Source organism: Heterodontus francisci, chromosome 13 (assembly GCF_036365525.1).
Source record: "Heterodontus francisci isolate sHetFra1 chromosome 13, sHetFra1.hap1, whole genome shotgun sequence".
In the NCBI taxonomy this organism is placed as follows: Eukaryota; Metazoa; Chordata; class Chondrichthyes; order Heterodontiformes; family Heterodontidae; genus Heterodontus; species Heterodontus francisci.
This window is the reverse complement of record NC_090383.1, coordinates 58,727,718-58,752,681: the sequence shown is the minus strand read 5'-3', so window position 1 is coordinate 58,752,681 and position 24,964 is coordinate 58,727,718. Positions and strand designations below refer to the sequence as shown.

General features: G+C 42.0%; 1 protein-coding gene across 1 annotated transcript in view; it reads right to left on the bottom strand.

The window, feature by feature from the left end:
• Positions 1-2,200: 2,200 nt before the first annotated feature.
• The window catches only part of bcl11aa (BCL11 transcription factor A a), a 237,959-nt gene continuing 215,195 nt past the window's right edge, over positions 2,201-24,964 (bottom strand). Inside the window, exon 4 of the mRNA XM_068044879.1 lies at positions 2,201-4,825. Within this exon, the coding sequence (XP_067900980.1) occupies positions 4,781-4,825 (45 nt within the window). The 3' untranslated portion in view covers positions 2,201-4,780. The remainder of the gene's footprint in view (positions 4,826-24,964) is intronic.

Below are 24,964 nucleotides of genomic sequence, written 5' to 3'. Positions count from 1 at the left end.
CCTAAGGCTTTAATATCTGTTTCCAGCAGCATGTATGAGTTTTATTTCCTGTAGATGGTACAGGTAACTCTTCACAACTGAAAATTATAATGTGCTCACTATGTCAATAAATATGTACACCAGCACAGCTGAGGCCATTTTTCATTAGATTTAATCACAACTCAAACTGCAGCTAAACAGGTCACCGATTGTATGTTAATAAAACATTTTACAGTCTTAGAATGGACAACATGACCATTATACTACACTGTATTTTAAAATGCATGTTTTCGAAGCACTAAAGTAATGAATAAACTACTTTGAGAATAGCTTTACAGCTTCCATGCCACACAAAGTTTGTACATTATGTAGAATATCTTGGTGACTTTGAGAGATTACGTCGGTTTTATTATTGGTATATTGAGAAGACCTTACCTTCATTCATACAAGATACCATTAAGATGCCCATGTGATATCGGACTGGGAGGTTCAAACCAAATAGTTTAGTCTATCTGGAAAATCTCACTCCAAAACAAATCTGTACACTTTTGAATAAAATACAAAACCTGTATAAGTCATAGTCCAATTTTCTCCTCACCCCTCGTGAACATGCCTTCTGGTACTTCATCCATTCTCCACAGTACTTTTAGACTATTCAACTGTGGAGAGTATTACAGCTGGATTCCACCATGGCCTAACCAACAGCTGCACACATGCACTTTCCAACGTAGTCACTGAATAGCAATGAGGAGTGGGAATCCTGGATAATTCTTTAGCTCCTACCTCAAGGTAACTGAGAACAACTGTAATGATCCATCTGAGATCAGCTAACTCGGCATAGACCAGGGAATGAACCTGAAGGTATCAGCCTTGACTCAGTGGTGGCAATCTCACCTCTCGGCTGTGGATTCAAGCCCCACTCCAGACACTTGAGCACACAATTTAGGTTTGCACTTGAGTAATTAATTACTAAGGAAGTGCTGCATTGTAGTAGTTGCTGTTGTTTGGATGAGATGTTAAACCGATGGCCCCATCTGCTCTTCGAAGTGGGCATAAAGATTGCATAATTCTCCTTGAAGAAAAGCAGGGAGGAGATTTCCTGGCCAACAGCTACCCATCAACCATCATCGTTAAAGCAAGTTATCTGGTCATTTATCCCAATTTTGTTTGTGGGACTTATTGTGTGTAAACTGCTATGTTTTCCCACATTACTACAGTGACTACATTTTAAAAGTACTTGATTAGCTGAAAGTGCTTTGGGGTGGCTTGAGTTCAGGAAAGACACTAAAGGAAGGCCTTGCCACAAACTCCATTCCCTCACCACTGATGCCATCCTTCTCCCCAACCAATGTCCCAGGCTAAACCAGACTCACATGCCAGAAGCAAAGTCTCCAATCTTTTCTCTGGCTCAGCATTTATTGAACTTAACTCTAGCTGCGAAGCACCATCGGCAGTTTCTTACCTTAAAGTAACTCTAAAATGTAAGTACTGGTGGCTTTTGTGATAATTTATGGAGGTTGTTTGCCTCCCCTCAGCTTGATACTGGGGCAATATTTCAGTAAATGTCCCCTTTTCCTTAAAGCAGAGGAGCTAATTGCAGGCTTAACCCTGGCAGCAGTACTATTAGATATATGAGACAGTATTCCTACCTCAAAGCACCGAGACCCATCTAAAGAGGTGATTTTTGCAAGTGCCTTGAGAGGCAACAATTTCCCTGCCCTCCTCTGGAGATAGATGCTGCCATTTTGTATCTGCCTGTATAAGGTTAGTGGTTTCCTCATCAGTACCCTGAACAAACCTTGCTCAGATACTAATAAAGATCCAGCAGATAGAAATTGTGACATATTGTTTGGAAGCTTCATTTTCTGTTAGTCCGGCACAATTAATTACATAACACACAGAAGCACTTACCAGGAGGCATAAGATAACAACACACCAATGCCAACCAAAACTAGAATATGAAGTTGGTTCTCCTGTAGAACATGGCACTGTATGTGTCTAGACTATCCTGGGATAGAGTTTGAACTAGCTAAGGATAGAGTCTGAACTATCCTAGGGATAGTCATGCCATTAAGTGACTTGCAATCTTAGTTACTTTATCACTCTAGCCACTAAAACCAGTCCAACTTGCAAACAAACATCACTGTACACCTTAGTTTTAATACAGCAAAAAAACTTTATTGAAAGGAATACAAAATACATGTTTCTGAATCCATGGTGACTCACTGAAACAGAATACATTTCATAGCAGCATATATACACTGTCAGTACAATGTCTTGGTACAGCATTGTAGAAGGTTGACAAGGTGCTCAGTATTCTCATGGCAAGCTTAAATGATTGTTCAGAAGATTAAAGAATCATGATTGAAAAAACAATTTGTCATCTTACAAATTTATTTCTATGACTCATTTAAATGGAGAGCAATCTGTTTTGTTTTCACATTGTGACATAAAACATGGGGATTTCACCAGGTTTTTGGCTGTATTTTATAAATTATAATCATAGCAACACACGGAACTACTTAGAACATGCTGTAAATAGTGTCCTTTTGATTTTAGTACAGATACACTATGGGTCATTCTCAGTTAATGAGCTGCCAATTATGGCGTCATCTGGAAGAAACTAAAATTCTGTAAATACAGTAGAATCCATACGGATGCAACCCTGAGACCAGCATATTCCTGAAAGATGTCAGTTGCTCCCATGTCCCAATTTTGATTCTTACACTGTTAGTAATGGTGCACTCAGACCTGTCATGGCTGAGTCTGATTCCGTTATCCATTCTAATCTATTGCATAATGCAGGATTCCACTGCTTTTACCATTTTGCAAAGGGAAGAACTGCATCAAACAAATTTTGCTTAATTTTGCACCCACAATGGTGCACAAATGCCTTATAAGGTAGGACGTGGGCTTATGCTTGGGAATTTCGGTAGGCAGTGAAGGGGAGGTAAGGCGCATTCCCCATGAGGAGGAAAGGAACATTAGCAGGTGAGACCCCTGAGTTTTCCCATCACACACGCAGATGAACCTCCTTGCTGGCCAGTCACAGAGTGGAATTACTGGAGTCCTGTTAATAGACCACTTGCCCACTCTCTCAGCCAGGAAGCAATGCACAGTGTAAGGCAGAACCAAGAGATGGAAGAAACTAATCCAAATAAAGTGGGGCAACAAAAAAAATTCACAAATATTCCCTCAGAATATGCGCAGGATTTGATCCTATCCACAAATGAAATGGATGGATTCTTACTCCCGGGACCTCTTCAAATAAAAAATGAGGCAGTTAAAAAGAATTCAGATTAATTTTGACATTCCTTATTTCTATACTTTTTTTAAAAAAGTGTGTACACAGTGCATACTGATGATATCATCAGGGGTACAGCTTGGAGGAGATACCATGCTCAGCAGTATGATGAAACTGAATGAACACATGGACAGCTGAAGCTGTAGTGCTCTGGGTTAATGATGGTATCAACTGATGTTAATTGAGCTCCAGCACACTGTCAGAATCAGTAAATACTCCAAGACACTGCTCTGGATGATGTCATCAGGACAAAATTCTTAAATAATTACAGTCAAAAACATAACAGAAATAGCCACAGAAAAGCAAGTATTCGAGCAATCATAATCCAATGCAACGGTTTGATTTTTTAGAATGTTTTTTGATGACGAGACTCTCACATTGACAACTCTTAACGCATTCACGAATTTTGTTTTAAAAACAAGAATAATCTGTCACGTTATCATGAACACTGTAAAGCTTGTTTGTTGGCCAGCAGGAAGGGCAGAGTGACCCAACTGCAATCCTAAAGGGGCCAATTAAGAGAATGGAAAATGAGCTGTCAGGAATTTCCAACTTGTAAGCCAAAATTCCCTGAAAGGTAAAAAAAAAGAAAGAAAATCTGCTTGGCAGTATTCAAAAAGTGGCAGGTGTGAGTGCACGGCAATCATTTCAATAACAATTTAAATAGTGAGGTCATCCTATAAAAACTAAGCTGCTCTAAGCAGTTACCAGAAGGCATACCTTCCCCCTCCCCAGCAGATCAACACTGTTCCTTTAAGGTTTTGGGTAAGGGATGGTCTTCATTTCTTATATGCATATATATTTGACACTAAATTTGTAATTTAGCTGTTAGCTCTATAAAAAGGCATTGCCCTGTTTATATGGAATGTCTTCATTTGATTTCATTGATCTGATACTAGAGTTCAATGAACCCACAAAATTGCTCTCAGATGCTCTCAGACACTGGGCTCGCTTGCGTATCCTGCTTTCATTTCCTTCCAGCCATTCCAGTGCAGCCCCTTACTAAAATCTCCATAAGAATTTGGAAATCTTACAGGATCCTATTAAATCCTATAAGACAATAAAAATCCTCTAAAATTCCTACAGGATCCTTTAGATTATTGAATAGGATATCCTTAGGGAATATTTTAATGGGATTCTAACTACTGACAAGTGGAGATGTCTCACTGCATTGCACAGCTTCAAGTGTCACATATGAAAGTTCTATAGAAAAAACAGTGCATTGCACAGAGAAATTCTACAGAAAAAGTGCCTTACCAGAGAGCTTCTTTATATCAAATATTTAAATGTTTTAAGTTATGAATCTCATAATTTTCAAGCACTAACTTTAGAAAAATTACATTACATTGTTTCCCTTCATTAGGGAGAATGTCCACATAGCTTCCGTAGGTTGGAACGATGTCGATGGTGCTCCGGTCTCACCTTGCTGATGGGGTGAGGCAACCTGTGTCAGTTTTTACTCCAATGGCCCTGTCCATCTGTGTGCCCATCTGTGTATCACTGTGGCTGTAATTGAGACAGATAATAGCCGTAATACCTCACCTACAAGGATAAGATTTGGCGAATTAATAGACAAATATAAATCAAAGCAAAAGTTTGAATTCCAGAGATTTTAGGAACTGTTTTTAAAAAGTAAAGTTTCACAAATTGTAATCATTAGCCAATAGTCTGTTCATTCATCACAAGTACAGCTAGGGTTGCCAACCCTCCAGGATTGCCCTGGAGTCTCCAGGAATTAACGACTAATCTCCAGGGCATTGCAGCAAGCCACCCAAAAATTGTAATCTTTTAAATTCTTCAAATACTTTTGTTTAATGGTTGTAAAAATATTGGACATGAGAAAAAGGTTGTTTCACAGAGTCAAGAACTTTCCATCCCAGCATGGACTCAATGTGTCCTAATGACTCTATGACTCAATCGGATAATAAACAAGCTTGCTTTCCAATTGGTTTGAGAAAGCTCTGTACCACAAGTATGGACAATTTGGGCAACCAATGGCCGGAATGTCGGGTTAGGGCAGTCAAAGACAGATGGTCATGGGATGACACCTCCAGGAATAGGGCCAATTAGTGTAGGCAACCCTGGGTATATCAGCCATCATATAGCCAAAGGGCAACTATATATGATCTCTTTAGCCTAGCAACCAGTAGTAGCCTATCAATTTAATAGCAATTGGTCTGGCACTACTACGGTGTGCTTCAGCAAAACTCATCTTTCTTTTGCCTTCCACCTCTCCCAGGATCTCAGCTGTGACTGTCGCAAGTGAGCCAAACTCCAGAAATGCATCTGGTGCATCAGAAGTTCCAGACAGCAACCGAACCTGAAACCCGAACAAGGTAGAAGTGGTTTGTTTAATTTAGCTTCTGCATTACTGCTTTCACTGTGCTGATTGCATTCTCTGCAGCAAATCTTAAAACAAAAATGCAGCATCACCTCGATGTTCAGATTTGAGTTAAAGGACTTTCAGTACTCTCAGGAATGTAATCATTTACATGAGATAATTTCTGACCTATTTTGTTCTCTGTCTGATTTTAGTTATGTAAAATTAGTTGTCATGAATGAAAACAGTCCCCATTTCAAATAAGGTATTTCAGGGTTTATGCAGCATTGTATACAACTCATTCTCCTCCAGTCAGACACACAAGAGGGCCTAAATTGGATAGCTCCCGAAAATGGGCACAGGGATCACTATGCATGATTAACCCGTGTCTGTTGATCACAATCAGGCAGCATGCCAACTTCGTGCTGCCTGCTCATTTCAATTATCCCTGTGTCCAGCCAGCACTAACTGTGCTGTTCATTGGCTCAGCACATCAGCAGGGGGCCAATATCATGAGTGGCTAGCACTACATAAAGCTAGTCTGCAACTCTTAAAAGAGATGGTGCATTGTAGCAACAACAGATGCTGGAAGGCATGGTTGGAGAAAGACTGAGGAATGGCACAACAGGGGAGAGAGTGGCCTCCAAGGTTTTAGTACACTGCACTGGAAGTCTTGGTGCAGAAGGTGGAAAGGAACAGAGATGTCCTGTTTCCACAGTGTGTAGGAGGCCCTCCAGACACATGATCAAATGAAGTGGTAGCAGATAGCTGTGGAAATCAATGCCTGGAGCCAACACCCGTAGACCTGGATGCAGTGTCACAAGAAGCTTGCACAAGTGGTCAAGGTTAGTGAATGCATCTTTAAATGCCATGTCCTACTAACTGCACCAGTAACCTCAGCACTGCTCAAATAACCACACTCCCATCGTGCACCTACCAAAAATCTCGATCAGTCAGAACTCATACCCAATATACAGCTTCACCTGACCATCACACACTTAGCACTGCTGCAAGTCTCACACCCAAATCTCACCTTGCACACACTGCCAGCTATTCAACCATGACTGCCCCATCAGACAAACAGATTGCACAACACTCACCGATACACTTCCCTCTCTCTTGCAGGAGAAGGTGGCACAATACCAGAGACAGCAGGAGCTAATCAGAGGAAAATAGACGTGCCTGCACGTCCTAACTCCCATGGAGGAGATAGTGCTGGCCATTATAGGACACTCATTGCTGAGGCCTTGGCCAGCAGCAGGACTGAAACCATTGAAGATGACGGTGTCCTTATAGCTCATCCCCCTTCTCACATCCCACTTCCTCCTTATCCCACAATCTCTTCCGATTTACAAGCTGTAGATGGTGTAAGCATACACTTCTTACTTTCCCTCCCTCTCCTCCCCACATCCTTATCCTTGTGCCTTTTTCCTTTCAGATACCCAAGAGGTGCAAACTGGCCATGCAGTAGAGGAACACCAAAAGAGAGCAATGCTGAAGACAAAGCAAGGGGCTAGAATAGTGCATACGTCAGCTTGCACACAGGTTCCATTGCAGGCTTTGCAGCTTTGAGAGAACTCAGATGAGGATTTCGATGGGACAGCCTACAGAAGGCGGCTGATGGATATGAATAACAAAATGTTTGGTGCATTGGTAAGCCTGACAGAAAGCCTGCAGTCAATGGCATGTAGCATGGAGGGGTCCAGCAAAAACTTGGAATAGGGCTATGTGCAGAGCTTGGAGCTCATCCTTTCCAGCATGGAAGTGGTAGCTAACTCCATTTGCACACTTGTGGACCCAATCATGATGCAGCAGCTGAGACCAGTGTCACAGCTTCCACTGAGCACAAGCAGCAACCACCCAACATGTGTGTGCTGCAGCAGAAGCTCAGACTGATGGCATGCAAACTCAGATTGCTGCCATCATGGTTGTGAGTTACTGTGCAAAAGGGCTTGCATGGTGTCACAGTAATCTGGGGGGAGGTGGCAGTGGCTCTGTGGAGCACAAGTCTGCTGTCCTCTCTCAGGAAGACAGCATTCGTGCTCTTGCCAATGCTACTCCACCAGTGCACTTGCTGTTGCCTCTCAACTAGACAGCCCAGACTGCTGCTGCCTATGCTGAGATGGTGCAATCCAGAGTGAGGCCTTCTAGGCCCAGAGCTGCTTGAGGACATCCTCCAAAGCCATCTGCGTCTCACCCAGTGAAAGTCAGCAGCCTTTCACCAGCCATGCTGCAGCTACTGGGGTAGAACTGTGTAGGAGCACCAGGTCAGGCAAAGACACCCACAAGACAGGCACTAAGGGAATGCACAAGGATGATTAGTTGAATTGTGTATGCAATATGGCATAATTCCATTCATAAAGTGGTTTGGAATACTTATTTTGTGGTGGTTATTTCTACATTGTGGCCAGTAATGGTCAGTGACGGAGGGAAGGTAAGGCTCGGGACTGTTGGTGATTGGGAAATTGGAGATGCAGTTACTGACATAGCACTCAGATCAGTTTTTCACGGACAGCCCAGGCAGAAAGGGACTGGATAGGTTGCCTCCTACCTTCCCTCTTCCTCCCCCCCACCCCCTGCCATGCTTCTCAGCTGCTCACTCTATAGCTGATGACAAGGGCTGTCTCCTCATGATGGCGAGATTGTGTGGCATGCAGCAGACAACCATGAATCTTGACACCCGCTCTGCCAAGTATTTCAGACCTCTACAGCTAGCCAGACAGTGGAAGTGTTGTTCTACACTATCATATTTCATGTAGCAGCATGGCTTTCATTGTTTGTATGCTGTACACGTAAGTGAGGGTTGCGCACCAGAGTCATCAGCTGTGTCATCAAAAGACAGCTTGTCACGCAGTGGCCATTGCTTGGTGTGCCCTGGTGGCTCAAATGCAAATGGCACAGCAGACCCATGAGGAATGAAGGCTACACAATTGCTTCCAGGATACTGGGCATTGACCTGCTTGATTAACTGCCGATGGCCACACATCAGCTGAATATTGAGGGAGTGGAATTGCTTTCAGTTCTGTTATAAGCCAGGGTTGATATGCAGCATCCACAAAGCAATGTGCGTGAGGTCAATAGCGCCATGCACCATGGGGAAGCCTGCAATTCTAGTGAAGCCATGTGCTCACATCACCTGCTTCTCTCTGGCAAGAGAGAATGAAATATAGTCTGCTCTGTTTGAATACAGAGCCTCAGTGACCTCCCTTACACAGCAGTGGATGGCAAACTGTGAGATGTTGCAAATATTCCATCTCCAGCCCAGAAGAGGCCAGAAGCATAGGAGTTCATCGTCATGGTCACCTTCACAGCCACTGGCAATGCAGTCCTTACCCTGCTCTGAGTCTTCAGGAGGAGGCAGCTTTCAGTAAGGACATCCTACTGAGGTGCAGACATCTCACACTTTTCCTCGCTGAAGCTAAGTTAGGAGAATTGCTCCCTGTGCACCCTGCATAGATATGCCCTCCTACTGAGAGCCCTTCTCCCCCTCCTCCTCCCTTGTCCTGCTCTACATGACCTCTGTTCATTTGACTCCATGACTGTGTGACAGTAATGCTGCATTCCACAGGGAATGCCTACTAGTGCACCCATGTCTGGGAACAAATGGTTTGTGCAGCAGCTTTGAAGTCAACTAAAAGTCCTTCACCACTCCCTGTAGACTTCTGCAACTTTAAACAACAACAGAAAGCATTAAACACTTATAGAATCATAGCAACAGCCAAAAGAAACCAATCTGCAAGTAACGTCTATGTAGTTGATGATCCCTTTAAAGAGTAATTTGGAGCGTGGTGGGGCGGGGGGGGGGGGGGGGGCGGGGGGTGCGTCCTTCCTGCTGCTGAACTCATGTTCAGTGTGCCAAGTCTGGGTATTAGCTGAAGCATTGAGCTCCAAAATGGCACCACTGACATCAAATCAGGTTTACTTGCTGATTGACATCATGATCTGCCTGCTCTACACACGTCTGGCAGACACTCCCCGTGCTGGTGCTATCACCTGTATCAGTATGGCGTCTGGTGCGATTCACCCCACAAGTGTGTGTGTGCACTATTGACGCCATTTAGAAGCTCTAATTGCACTTGTAGCACCTAAAGAAGGACACCAACAAGCCCAATTTCTCACCCAAGGTCTGCAAATGAAAAAATAAGACGACGTGACTTTACATATTCTTCACACAAACCTAAACAATTCAATAAAAAATTGTTTTGTAGATTACACATAAATATCACACAGCAGATTGTGCTGGATAACATGATCTATTTAACTTGCCATCGTTTGTTTGAAATTGAGTTTGGAAGACTCAACTTTCAAAATGGATGTTAGTTGTTGCATATGTCAAATGTTTCGCATGGTCAGCTTCAACTGTCCTATACGTTACTGATATATTCCTTTGCTTTAAAGTGGTATCTTAATAGGGTACTGTACCCTTCTCAATACAGCTCAGAGTTTTAGCGGAGTGGCTATTTTTCTATTTGCCATTTTTTCCAAATGCAGTAGTTAATTTCCACTGTACTTCTGAACTGAACAGTAATTGAAAATTTAAAATCTAATTTGTGAAAAAAATGACAGAAACCAGTACTACTCAGTTGAGAAAAAGTAGGAAAAAAGAAAACTTACAAATATAACAGAAAGGTATGGAGGCAAAATTCGAAAGCCCCCAAAAATAGACACAGGATCGCAATGCGTGATTAACCCAAGCCTGTTCCTTCCGATGCAGGCAGCATGCAAGCTTCGTGCCACCTGCTAATTTAAATGATAGTGCCATGCAGCCCAGCACTAAATGTGCTGTTGAGTAGCTGCATGGCTCAGCACAGGGCCCAAAATGGGCCTAAACTCCTAAATGGTCCAGCTCTAATTTAAAGATTATGTGCCTTTGTTCTGGATTCCCCCGTCAGAAAAAATAGTTTCTCTGTATTTACCCTAACAAATCCCTTTACCATTTTAAACACCTCGATTAGATCATCCCTCATCCTTCTAAATGCAAGAGAATACAAACCAAGTTTCTGAAAACTGTCCTCATGATTTAACCCTTGGAGCCCTGGTATCATTCTGGTCAATCTGCTGTATCCTCTCCAAGGCAATATACCCTTGTTGCTATTCGGTGCCCAAACCTTAACGTAATCCTCCAGATGGGATTTGACCAAAGTTCTGCACGACTAAAGCATCACTTCCTCACATTTATATTCCAACTGCCTTGAGATAAAGACCACATTCCATTATCCTTTCTGTACCTGTGTACTATCTTTTAGTGATGTGTACTCATAAATTCCTTTGCCTATCCACAGCTCCCACCAGTAATTACTCTGATTTCTTAAGTCTCATTGTTTCTCCTTTTTTTTAATGCTAAATCCACTAAGTTCCTCCTGTTGACTTATTTTTAGGTTCCCTTGTTCCACTGGAATTTTGTCCTTTTTCTCATAAAATCATAGAAAGTTTACACACAGAAAGAGGCCCATCTTGTCTATGCTAGCTGGAAAAAAAACACCCAGCCTAATCCCACTTTCCAGCATCTGGTCCATTCTCCATTGCGGAAAAATTACTAGCAGAGACCTGCAAAACATTTGCAGTCAAATTAGTATCTTTATTGCAACATACTTCTTTAAATACAGGACTTCTAGTTATTCTTTCACCAAAGACTTTAACAGAAACAAAGCCTCTCATTCTGGAGAGAGCGACATAAAGCTGTCATTGTGTAAAAACAGACCTAGGAATAGAAATACAAATTTTGTTAAGAGGCTGACCTTGTGACTTGTTTATAGTCATAGAATAGGAAAGTCTCATTGGGAACTGTTTTCTTCTGAGTTGTAAAGGCAGGTTTACATCTGATGGGCTCAATATTATTCGAGGAATAAATACTCTATTTCTTTTGAAATCTGTCTGTTATAACTTCAGTATCTGTCATTGAAGAAAACAGCTTCCTAACTACCAATCTTGTTCCAAGACAAAGTCCTTGTTTAGGATTCAAGTTTCGTAGCAACATTATAACTGCTCCTTCCTCGAGTAAGTTTGTGCGCTGCCCATTGGAGTTAGACTGTGTAGAAACACTGGAGGGTATAAACTATCATCTTCATCTATAGAATCAATGCTGATTCTTTTAATTCAGCTGACAGCTTTTCTAAACATTTTCATTCAAATCTAGTGAATCTTCATTTTTAGCACAAAAAAAAGCTTTTGAATAGTAAGTTGCATAAAATAATTGTCCTTGCCATTCTGCCACACTTTACCAAATCCATCATCTCATCGACCCCACTCATCCCCATCCCATCCCATCCATCATGGAAACAATCTCTCCAGCCAGGGTAACTTTGTTTTTGGGCTTACCTTCCGCAGTTTTTGTTCTCAACCAATTCCCCCCATTCCGCTGCCGCCACTGACCGTTGGCAACTGCACATGCATCTTGTGCTCCAGTTCTCTGCATGCCCCACGTGCGCCTGGCACTGCCCATCAAATAAACCCACCAACAGACACGCCCTTTAAACTGACCAAAACAGACTCAACTGCAACTGTCCTTAATGGGTCCTCATTCCTAATTAGTAGTCTCTATCTCTTAAAATATTGAAAATAAAGCTTTTGCTGTTAGCTTTGATATTTCTTGCAAGCTTTTTTAATATTTTCTTTTTGTATCTCTTATTACTTTCTTTCTATCTCGTTGCTTTTTATAGCCCTTCCAGTCTGCTGGATTGTCACCTTTCCTTGCATTTGTCTAATCCTTTTCTTTTCACTTGACATTGTCTCTTACCTCAACTGTTGACCATAGATGCTCAACTACATAAGTGGAGCCTGTACGTTTGTGTGTTATGTACTGTTTTTGTATTGTAACAAGTAATACTTTGAATAGTTCATCAATACTAAATGGAGTCAAATATATTCTTTTCATCTAATAATTTTGTGGCATAAAAATTATTTTAGAAAAATATTTCATCAGTACAAATCATATTGCATAAAATGCTCAAATCACTGTTATTAATAAAGAAAAGGGGATGAGCACACAGCCCAGGAACAGCACTAGGAGCAGGGCCGAATTCAACTAAACCTGATTACTGTCAAGCCCAAAGCCAATCTGTTCACTCCCTACTTCTCAGTGGCAATAAATAAAACACAGCTCTGTGTGAACAGACATTACCTACTAACATTTTCATATGGTTATTGAAATAAGAAAAAAGATAGCCCAATATAGAATTAAGCTACACACACCAGAATGGTCCTTCAATAACTGATGTTAGCTGCACCATAAATTGCATCAAGCAGCTCAGGAAGAATCAGCATGTGTGTTGATTTTCAGTGAAGGCAGCATTGAACTCAGCTGTGATGCCTCCCACAGTTGAAAGGCCTGATAATACTATCTAAGATGAACATGAAGAATGATGAATTAGGCAAGATATCAGTGAGCTGCCAGCTCCATTACAGCAACAACTTTCATTTATATAATGCATTCAGCATAGTAAAACATCACCAAGGTGAAAATGGACACTGGGCAGCAGCAATTCAGAGTCAGGTAAGGTGACCAAAGACAAGATCAAAGAGGAAGGTTCTGGCAAGAGTTTTGAAGGTGAGGAGAGAGGTAGGACAGTGGAGGGATTAACAGAGAGGGATTTATACTGTGGAGCCAAGACATCAAAGGCTCTGCCACTGGAAAGAGGAGGGCGCACACTTGCACATAGGACTGCAGATGGAGGTTGGCTGAGGTGGCTGAGGACAAGACTGATTGTAAATGAAAACCAGGTTCTTGAATTCAATGGGGCTGTGGACAGAGAACCAACTGAGATTAGCAGGAAAGGGATAGTAGGTGAATGAGGCTTAGTGCACGATAGGATAGGGTACTAGAATTTTGGCTGAGTTGGAATTTATGTAGGAGGAACTTGGAAAGTCATCAAAGAAAGCATCGGGGAAGTCAAACCTGAAGATGATAAATGTATGGATGGGGGTTTAGTGGTGAGAGTGAGGTAAGAGCAGAGGCGGAGGTGCAAATATGCAATCCTGATTATGTATAAGATATAGATAGGTCTTGAAGCTCAGCTCAGCGTCAAACAGAAAAACAAGTTTGCACTCCATCTGACTCAGCTTAGAGCGCAGCCAGGGAGGAAAGGGGCTAGAGTGGAAGACAACATGATAGTGCTAGCCTTGCCAATGATACACTGGAGGATGTTCCTCGACTTGATGTCAGACAAGCAGAATGGAGTTGCGGGTTGTGGCAAAGAGACAGAGCTGGATCTCATCAGCATACACATGAAAGCTTAAAACCATAGCCCAGAGTCAGTGCCCTTGGTACACCTGAGGGAAAGAAAAATAATTAAAAAAGAACACTCTTGGTTAAATTTAAAGTGCTCCAAAAATTGAACGCAACGCAAGGAAAGGACAAGAAATGGAGAGATGGGAAGGATAAAGTATTTATGCTTTCACCTCAGCTCCACACTCACCCTGAATAATAACCATACCTATATTCACTCAGTTGTTAGAATTCAATTGCTTATAATCTAGACTGGTGGGAACAGATTATCTAGTCACGGATTGAAAGGCTGGATGAAAGCACTGATAAAGAAAATGGTGGAGAGCAACTCTTCTCACCTCATCATTTTACAAGCATCTTTAATGAAGTGCTGAATCTCCAATTCATTGCAAAGTGTCATTGCATACCTGTCTCCGGTATTCTAACCTCTGCCCCCATTTTGTTTTTTTTTTGCTGGCTTGTTTTTTTTCTCTTGTTTCTTTCATAATTCCTTTACTTTCTGTTTGAATGGTTGCTATCCTGCCATTTACACCTCCTCTAGTCACAGCTTTTGTTTCTTTACTTGTCCCATTACCACTCACTTTGGCTTTTCACCAGGGAACCTTTTGTCATTTAATCTCTCCTACCCTCCACCCTATCACTGACTTTTTCACTTTCATTCTTCTTCCCACTCTCCCTCTTTTCACTTGCTCAAAACCTATTACATTTCTAACTTTTCCTAGCTCTGATTAAACTTCACAGACCTGAAACATTAACTTTGTTTCTCTCTCCACAGATGCTGCCTGACCTGCTGCGTATTTACAGCATTTTCCTTTTTTTCCTGATTTCCAGCATCCACAGCTTTTGCTTTTGTATTAGTGTTTACTTCACTGCACTTCTCTTCCAGGAATGCCCACCTTGAAGAAGTTCTGCTTTTCTCTCCGACGGGATTTCCGTTTGTCTCTTCTACCATGTTCACCTTCATTGCATTCTATTTCCCTTCTCGTGTTTGATCAGGTATCTACCAAGCTCACTTTCACAGCCACATCTTCTTAGCAAATATCTCCAGCTCCAACTTACTCCACGTGGATTCCAACTGAAATTACACCCTTCGTGTTTCGGATCCACCCATGATTATAAATATCACCTAGATATTCAGACTTTCTCGAACCACTGTTCTCGATAAATCCTGAGATCCACTCTCAACGCAATGTACCGTCATATGCACACTCTCGACCTCTCTCTCAAACAGCATCGACTCATTCTATCTCAAATAAAAACAGAAAATGCTGGAAATACTCAGCAGGTCTGAACCGATGAAAGGTCACAGACCTGAAACGTTAACTCTGCTTCTCTCTCTACAGCATCCGGACCTGCTGAGTATTTCCAGCATTTTCTGTTTTTATTTCAGATTTCCAGCATCCGCAGTATTTTACTTTAATTCACTCTATCTCAAAGCTGTCCAAGTCTGCAGTTTCATTGCCTCATCCGGTGCTTTAACAAAAAACTTTTTATCTTCCTTTCAGGTGTGAAGGGTCACGAGCTTCAACAACTCATGGCTACCAACACTCCTCTGGAGCCTTCTTCCCCTTCAGTTTTCTCTGACCCCATCCCTTCTTCGAAACTCACCCTTTGCCATGTATTCACAATACCCTGCCACCTTCCCCTCTCTGACTCTGAACAATCAGTCCTCAGCAAAGTCTTCAACGTCATCCCCTTACGCCCCTACCTCATTGAATTTCGAGCTAGGCATGACACTGAGCTCCACTTCTGTCGCCTTTCCCTGCATGGCCACTTCTTTAGCCAGGAGTCTTCCCTTGGCTCAGTGGACCTTTTCCCGGTTTCCAGTATTCTAACCTCTGCTTCTAAATTGTTTTGTGGTTATGTTTTTGCTGGTTTGGGCTTTTCTCTTGTTCCTTTTCATAATTCCTTTACTTTGTGTTTGAATGGCTGTTATCCTGCCATTTACACCTCCTCTAGTCACATCTATTGTTCTTTACTTGTCCCATTACCACTCCCTTTGGCTTTTCACCAGGAAACCTTTTGTCATTTAATCTCTCCTACCTTCCACCCTATCACTGACCTTCCCTTTCATTCTTCTGCCCACCCTCCGCCCTTCCACTTGCTCAAAACTTATTACACTTCTAACTCGTTACAGTCCTGATGAAATGGCACGGACCTGAAACATTCTCTCTCCACAGATGCTGCCTGGCCTGCTGAATGTTTCCAGCATTTTCTGTTTTTATTTCATTGCAAACTTTGTTACTTTTGCAAGTTTCAAATAATGCTGAAGTTCTTTATGCTTTTCTTAATTGGCCTGAAGGCTGGCAGAGAATGCTGCCATTTAATGATCATGGAATTGAGTGGGAGGGAGGAGAGAAAAGGGAAAAAAGGACTTGTTATGTAAAGTTTAGTGATTCAGGAAAGGCCCCATATGTTGACTGCATTTCCTTTTTGATTACCGTTTAATTAGTTTCTACAATTGATGGCACTGTTTCTCAAGGACATACATCTATACAATTATGCCATCTGCCTGTAACATGGTTCACAAGAATTTCAATTAGCTGCTTTAGTTCTTCCTACAAGCAAGAAACCAGAAACCGAGCCCCACCTTTCTGCTGTCGCTTTTATTGTTCTTCATTAAAATAAAAGTGGTGGGGATTTGTAGGCCACAACTAATGGACTATTCTAGATTGTAGCTGGCATTGTTTGCTGTGCCTCCCACAGGCCACAAGACAGAATGCTTTTTAACCTTTGAAGATGGGTGACGTGAAAATGCTTTCCAAACTGCTGGCTCTTAGCTCATGCCTATCTCTCTGCTGGGGTAGCGGGCCCAACATCCAGGCTTTGACAGCTAGTCCCAAACTCCAGCTGTTCCAAAGGGTTTTAAAATAATTTTTTTTAAAAAGAGTTAAAGTTCTATTACTAACTTTGTTGTGAATTACTACTAAAGATGAATTGCTATTAAAAAAAAGAGCTAAGAGTCTGAAAAGATAAAACAGGTCAATTTAACTAACTGCCTAAAATTTCTGGTTTCTTGTGCTTTCTTTTTCAATTATTGTCTGATGTAAATGGGATAGTCCCGAAGACAATATGGAAAATGGGGGCAGCATACTTTTGCTTTTATGTGTAGCGCTGCACCAATGCATCCATTTGGAACCTGCCTGTGGTTTAACCAATAAATGGGCCATTTTAACAAGAGAAAGGGCAGGCTAACTTTTAGAGGCTGAAGCTGAGAAAAAAAGAATGATGTGTGCAAAATAATATCCTTGATTTTATTGTACCACATTTTAATGAACATTTTTCAGAACAATTTGGTCAGTTATATGTAAGTCCACAATAATGAGAATGAGTTTTATTTTTGCAGTATTATTATCCTACTTTTTCTAACCTATTTAGCTTCATTAAAGCAGCGCATTGCATTGTGTTTCTTTACCAAACAAAACAAGCTTGCCTACATTTTTTTAGGTCCATCCCCCATTGTCAAATTTTCTTTCCTCCTGTCTTAGCAGTGCTGACTCTTTGCTGTCACCAATACCTCACCCAAGTCGCTATTCGTCACATGTGAGCCAAGATAGTGTCAACTGGCTATTTGAATGGGGGGGGGGGGTGCCTCATCCTACCCCCACCCAGCATTTTTTCACAAGCACTTTGCAGCAGCCATTACTGCATAGTGAGCAGAAGCAGGAATGCTGGTTGATTTTCCCTCTGTATCACAGGATTACCAATGCTAACTATAGTCCCCCTCCAGCCACCTCAGCTGAGGTCAGTTAGCTCCATACTGGCCGGAGATCAAACCTTGACCTTACTGATTTGAAATGATCCTGTTTTGCTCTCCCAAAGTATCAGCTGTCAATTATAATACACTTACTCAAGACGGTTGATTCTCTTACTGCACCCTGCCCTCTGCACATACTGTAAGGCGATCTTGTTGGGGTGGGACAGTCTCATCCAAGGACATTTTCACTGTTATCAGTGTTGCCCCTGGGCTGACCCACCAGGATGTGTGGGAGTGGACCTTCCAGTCAGTGCTCTGTAGCTCCTACAGACAGCTTAGTCTCAACTAACAAAACCTGTTCTCTAGAGGAAGTTTCAGTGCTAACACAGGGGGATTGCAATTCAGATCTCTGAACTGGGAATCCAATATTCTTGCATTGGAACAACTCCTACCATTGGCAGTCAGCAAGAGAGTTCAATGTATTAAATTCAAACAGTGCAATTAGTGAAATGCTTTAAAATATGTCTATTTACTGAAATTATGTAATTACTGAATTTTTAAACTATAGCAAAAAATGCACAAAGAATCTGCATCTAAATAGTTAACAGGAAATACAATACAGTCAGGTTAAAGCAAAAAAACCTGTAATGTCAACCCCAACTATCATTTGGCTGACAATTGTAATTACAGGATTTGCTTCTTACACCCAAGTCATTATTTATTTACGTAGCTCTGGCCCTTTGTAGGGAATATAGTACCTCCACCCTCCCCCCATCACCCACCCCTTCCCTCCAACCCTCCCCCAACCCGACATAAAACTTTTACAACTGAATCCAATCAAAAAGGTTCCACTGATACACTGGGCTACTGTCCAAGAAATGTGTACATTTCATGAGCTTGTCTATTTTGCCTGAAGCTAGCAATGTGCCTGGACATGAATAGCTTGCTTTGCTGCACAGGACTGGTCAGAAAGTTTGAAATTGCAAAGAAATCCTCCAAATCACTTTATGTAACTGCTTTCACTTTAAGCATCATCATTTGGATCTATCATTAACAATAATTCCATGCTCAGGTTTACGTTGAAACTAGTGTTGTGTGACAAAGCTTCACCCAAAGTAGATCAAAAAAGAATCCGCATATAAAAAAGGAATACTATGAACAGTTCCAAGATACCATACAAAAAATGCAGATAAGAAGATAGCATACAAAATATACTGCCAAGTTAAATGAAGGGCAAAGAGTACATGAAACCACAGCCAAGCATTCACATGCCTGACTGCAAAAAAGGGATCTTTAAAAGCATTAGCTCCACCTTGCCCCGCAGCGTGCTAACCTCAACTACAGCTGTACCATCTTTCACTCCAGTGGACTTGCCTTTCCATAGACAAATTGATTTGCAAAGGTTCAAACTGGCAGCTCTGTCTGCTTTGCATACAGAATATTCCTCTGTGTCACAATAAAAGTAGCCTGGCAGACAGTGGGACACAGCGGGAACTGGCCGGTTCAAAGTCCAAACGACACCCTCCCCTCACCCCAGTCTGGTTTGAAAGGTCACAGCATGTCTGGGAAAAAAAAGTCTCAGGATCTGAGCCTTTATTAAAGGTCAGTATTATTCAACAGTAGTTAACACACTGGTGCACAGAAAGAGTGCACATGCACAAAAGACCCTGGGGCTGCTTAGTGGTTACAACTGGAAAGGCTGGGCATTTGTGAAACAATACTCCCTGCCCAATGTACACACACTCACGTAGCTACAATGGCAGAGATCAACAGAAGCTTGGAACGCCTCGGCATAACCTTGTCACACCTTTGCAAGGTCACAGCAGCTCAAAAAGATAGTGGACTCCTGGTCGGCTCTATTACAGTCACTTCCTGTTGCTTTTGTTGCCCCAGTTCTTGTCCCCAATCATTTTGTACCTTTTTAAATTAAATTGTTGATTCTTGATTACTTTTTGCTTTCAGGCCCTTTATTCTCATTAACATCTCACACTAGTTTGACAATTTATTCACGACACCCATGCTAACAGTCACTGTAAAAAGTGATTGCCCTATTTTACTTAGGCCATTTTTGTGAAATGGTTCATCTTGCTGTTTTGAGAAAGGAGTTACATTTTATCAAAATGAAACCTTATTATTGCGACTTTTTGCTTACAATCATTTTTTGAGGGAAATGGGTGGGGGCATTGGGTGTCATCAAAATTATAGCTGTAATAAAAGGAATCTTCTATACAGTGGAAAGGAGGACTGTGTAACTGTTCAGCAGCTTAAAGGGGTGATGGGTGGCCGTGCTTTGCTGTGTGCATTTGGAAGCTATCAACTCAACAGCTGAAAGGCAGCTAACCTCCGACACTCTTGAGACTGCAGTACATGTAGTCATCATCTACTCAGCCCCAGCTAACTTAGTACTGCTTCAGTACCAAGCCAACAGAGTGGGACAGGCCCGCTTAGGCCATTATAGGGAGGCAAAGTATCCTTTTCTCCAGATCTGTTTACGTCAGAACATCCTTGAAGTAGCATTATATATAAATTAGGTGGACTAGTTCAGAAACGAACAGCGATGTTGTGCCTTTAGGAGATTGCTGGCTGCTGCAACAGCTGCCTTACGAGTCATATGACAAATTCACTTACTGAGTGACACAGGCTTTGTTGAAAAGCCAATTCAATCAAGCGCCACAACCAACAAAGTAACAGGCTGCATTCCCTGAATAAAGAATATGGAATCAGGCCTACATTTTCGAGTGCACTCAGACCTATCTGTGCTACTACATGAGGCTGAAAAGGATGACTGAATTAGATGCAGTAGATTGTAATTAATGACAAGGCCGTCGCTGCATCTCTTCAGAGTTCCGAGCATTAGTTGCCTTCATGGTCAGAGAGATTATAACTTGCACTGAGTCTCAGGGTGGTGCAGTAGTCTTTGCCAACAACAGCCGAGCCTCTGGTTCTAACAGTGGGCGTGAATGAAAAGAAGCAAAGTTGAATTTGGCACCGTTCTGATCTGTCCAGTAGCAACCTTCTATTTGTCAAAAAAATTAAATTATACTTACCAATTTTCTTTCAGATTTTCTCCCATCCTTATTCCTGCACTCCTGAAGGCAGTAGCTCTTGCTGGGGGAGAGTTCCATAGGCACTAGTAATCCTCTGATTCCTTATCCAAATGGCTGTTCTTCATGTGTGAACCGGGACGTTGCCCGTCACCAGGCCTCATGATCATTGGGAAGAGTGGTCTATTATAACTCAGTCTGATCCTGTAATCACCCAAGGCGTTCATTCAGCACCAGTACAGTACCTGTATATCTATCGGAAGCAAGAACATTGGGCAATTGCTCTCCTCCACAGCCCAGGAACAACCAAAGTTGTCATTTCCCCCTCCCTTACTACTGGTTAACTCAGCACATGTCAGACTTTGTGGAAAGGTACTTTCTTTGAATTCATGCACCACATTAAAACAAAGTATTGTAATATGCAGAGTAATTTTTGGATCGGAGCTGAACTTAGATCTCCTCCAATTCATCTAATTTCACCCAGTTCAGATGAATTCAGAAATCTAAACTCCTCATCTACATTTCTTACTAAAGTACCTTGGGATGTTTTATTATGTTAAAAGTGCTATATAAGTTATTGTTGTTACACCTTAATGATTGGATTTAAAATCTGACAACCAGTATCTGACCAATTTATTCAGAATATGTTAGCAAATCAATTCCTAATTTATTACACCATCATTATTGCAAAAGCATGCAGCTAAAACTTCGGAACTGAAGTCCTTCACCATCTTGGTTCCTATCATGCAACTTATTTACTTTAGGTATTTATCACTTGCCAGACCAAGATGTCTACTTTTTGTCTACTTTTATCTCCTCTTCCTATCCATTCACAACAAACTACCTCAATTTTTCATTCTCCTTCGAAAGAGAGAGAAATGACTGGCAGATTCTTCCAAAGTCTCTGATGTTGGCTGAAGAAGCAAATAATGCCCAACAGAAGTTGTTCAAGAGGACACTGAATTAGTGTTCATTTTTCCCAAAGCGCTCTTCCCCACCCCCACCTACACACATACAGGCATAGCTGGTAAAGCTGTTCATCAGTTGATGCACCCGCCACTCTTACCCCAACAACAAATTTCTATTTATATAGCACCTATCATCTAATGGCATGTCCTTCAGTAATTTTCTATGGAGTATAAATTGGAGAGAAGTGGCTAAAGGTGCAGGTGAGGAGATGAGTTGTGAGGAGGTTTTCTGAAGATGAGGGAGAGAAGCACTGGTTAAAAGTCTTAAAGAGCATTTCCAGAGCAAAATGGTTTGGTGGCTGAAGTGTCTTCTATTAATGGGGGCGTACAGCAAAAAGGGCTGCCCAGTAGACTGGAGTCAGAGGGTGAATGCTGAGGTGTGCAGCTGGAGAAATTGCAGAAATAGAGTGGAGGGATTTGAAGATGTAGATGAGATTTTTAAAGTTTACATACTGGGGATAAGGAAATAAGTCAAATTGGCGAGAAAAGAGTGCTGAGTACCATGAGTCTGTATGATTGCAGAGTGACGATCAGTTAGCATTTGTGCAGGATAGGAACATAGGAACTAGGAGCAGGAGTAGGCCATTTGGCTCCTCGAGCCTGCTCTGCCATTCAGCTAGGTCATGGCTTATCTTCTACCTCAACGCCATGAAGCTGTTAAGGCTGGTGAGGAAAATGTTAAAAAATGGGGTTGAGATTTTCAGCAGCAGTGAAAGTAAGGTACGCCAGAGGTGAGTGTAAGGTGGGGGCAATGCTCCAGAGCATGTAAGCGATCTGTTCGATGGGCCAGAGGTGAGGTTTGAAGCATAGTGCAGAATCAAACAGAACATCAAGACTGTACACTTTTGGGTTCTATATGAGTGAAAGGCCTGGAGAGAAATGGAATTGGCACTTGAAACACAAAATTTTTGGTGAGAGGCAAAAATGATACATGCTTAGAGCTGTAAATTAAACATCTAAAGCACAATTCAATCCTATGAGACTAGACAAACACAGAAGTCACAAAGGCAATTCATCGAAAAGTAAAAGACAGCATTTTGAAAGCTACTAAAACTCACTGATGGTTCATGCAAATATTGCAAGGCTTTAATAGCTGCCATTTTGGTGCATACAGCCTTCAGTAGTTCACAATGATTTACCTCATATCATCCTTTTTATCTGCAATGCATTGTGGAATGTCTAGCACACGTGTGGATAGAATTATGTTATTCAGGCCTGGACTCAGTGAGGTTTACTCCATACAGCAGTTTGTACCTATCTGGATTGAAACCGGAACTTTTTTTCTGCACATTCATCACACATCCCAAAATGCAAATTGAAGTAAAACTGAATGATACCCTAGTTATCCATTTAGTAACAAGTTCAGGAGCAATATGGAAAGTAATATAGTGGAATGAAATAATGGAAATAAACAAAAAGTGGGTATTAATGTTACATTGTTCAACACATTTGAATGTTTTTTAATGTCTACACCAACATATTTAGAATGTGATATTCCACCACATTGGAATGCATGCCTTGGACAGACTAATGCTGAACAAACAGCAATTTATACATTGAACACAATGCTATCAATAATACTCCAATGGCTCAAAGCATGATGCAACTTGAGTTATTGCAAATTAAATTAAAACCTTTCTTGTAAACATGGAAAGGCTATTAATCGTTGTGAGGTCTGGAATTAAGAAACCACAAAGCACCTACCCAACATCCACAGACACAGCCATTATTATTGACAGAAAATCCATATTCAAAACCAGTTTGGGGAGCCTAAAAGTTACATTTGTAAAAAATCCTTTTGATGACATCATTTATTTTCTCCCTATTTAATACCTCTCTGCCATTTCCTACTGCTCTGATCAGAACACCTTGCTCATATTTTCAGGTGACATTATTTGCCTTGGTACCTCTTCCCTGCAAACATCTTTGGGCAAAAATGCCCCATGTCGACTCACAGCTCATGGAATGGCAGCATTTGTGCGGGGACTGACTCCTTACATTTTTACAAATAATCCTCAGAAATCCAAATGGTCTCCATAAGTGAACACAGAATGCTCTGACCATAGGGGAGGAAAAAACTGGGAAACGTGCAGAATAACAAAATAACTAAAGGCAAGGAATAAATCATGTAACAGCTGATCTGACTTCTGCTACACGTGTGGGGCTAAATTCGATAGCTGCCGAAAACAGGCGTGAGGATCGTGATGCGGGATAAATCACAATTCTCATGTTTGTTTTCAGGGGCTATTCAATTTAGTACCTGTTACTTCCAATGCAGGCAGCATGCCAACTTTGTGCTGCCTGCTAATTTACATGATTGTAGCACGCAGCCAGTGCTAACTGAGCTGCTGAGTGGCTGCACACTTCACCAGGGGCCCAAAATCTTCAGACTAGCACCAGTTAAAGCAAGCCTGCACCTCTTAAAGGAGAGGTGCTCTGTGGCGAGAGCAGGTGCTGGAAGTTATTCTACAACCAATTCTGATGTGAGAAAGACACAAGAATGGCACAACATGTCAGAGAGCGGGCTGCAAGATTGGAGGAGAGATGTGCTCACAGTGAGCCAAATGGCCCTCCAAACAAACTCTCAGCAGGTAGTGGGAGCAGATAGTCATGGCGATCAATGCCAGGAGTCAAGCCATGAGGACATGGATATAGTGCCACTAGATGTTCAAAGTCCTTACATGTAATGCCAAGTCGGTGAATGCATCTTCAAATGTCAAATCCCACCAACTGCATCAGTAGCCTCACACACTGCTTAAGGCACCACATCCCCATCACTTACCTATCAACAATCTCTATCAATCCTGACGAGACCTAACATTTATAGCTTCACCGCACTCTCACACACAGCACCACTGGCAAGCCTCACACCCACATCTCACACACATTGCCAGCCATTCAACCACGACAGCCATATCACCCAAACACATTGCACCACACACACTGACACACTTCCCTCTCTCTTGCAAAACAAGATGACGCACATGGTAGTGCACAAGCAGAGGCAACAGGTGCTAACCAGCAGGGGACAGGCATGGCTGCAAGTCCTTACCCCCATGGAGGAGACGATGCTGCCATCATTGTAGTGGCCATTTGCTTAGGCAGTGACCAAGGGCAGGGCTAAAATGATAGAAGATGATGGTATTCTGATATCAATCCTGCCTCTCACTTGCCCCTCATCCCACGATCCCTTCTGACTTACAAGCTGCAAAAGGTATAAGCATGCACCTCTTACTTCCCCCACCCCTCATCACAATCCTCCCCTTGTGTTTTCTCCTTTCAGATATCCAAGAGCTGCATCCCGGCCAGGCAGTGGGAGAAGAGCAACAGGTGGAAGAGTAGGAAGACTATTGCTGATGAAGAAACACTGTCACTTAATTTCACACTTGCAGCCACCAGTTCAGATACTGACACTGTGTATTTCAAAA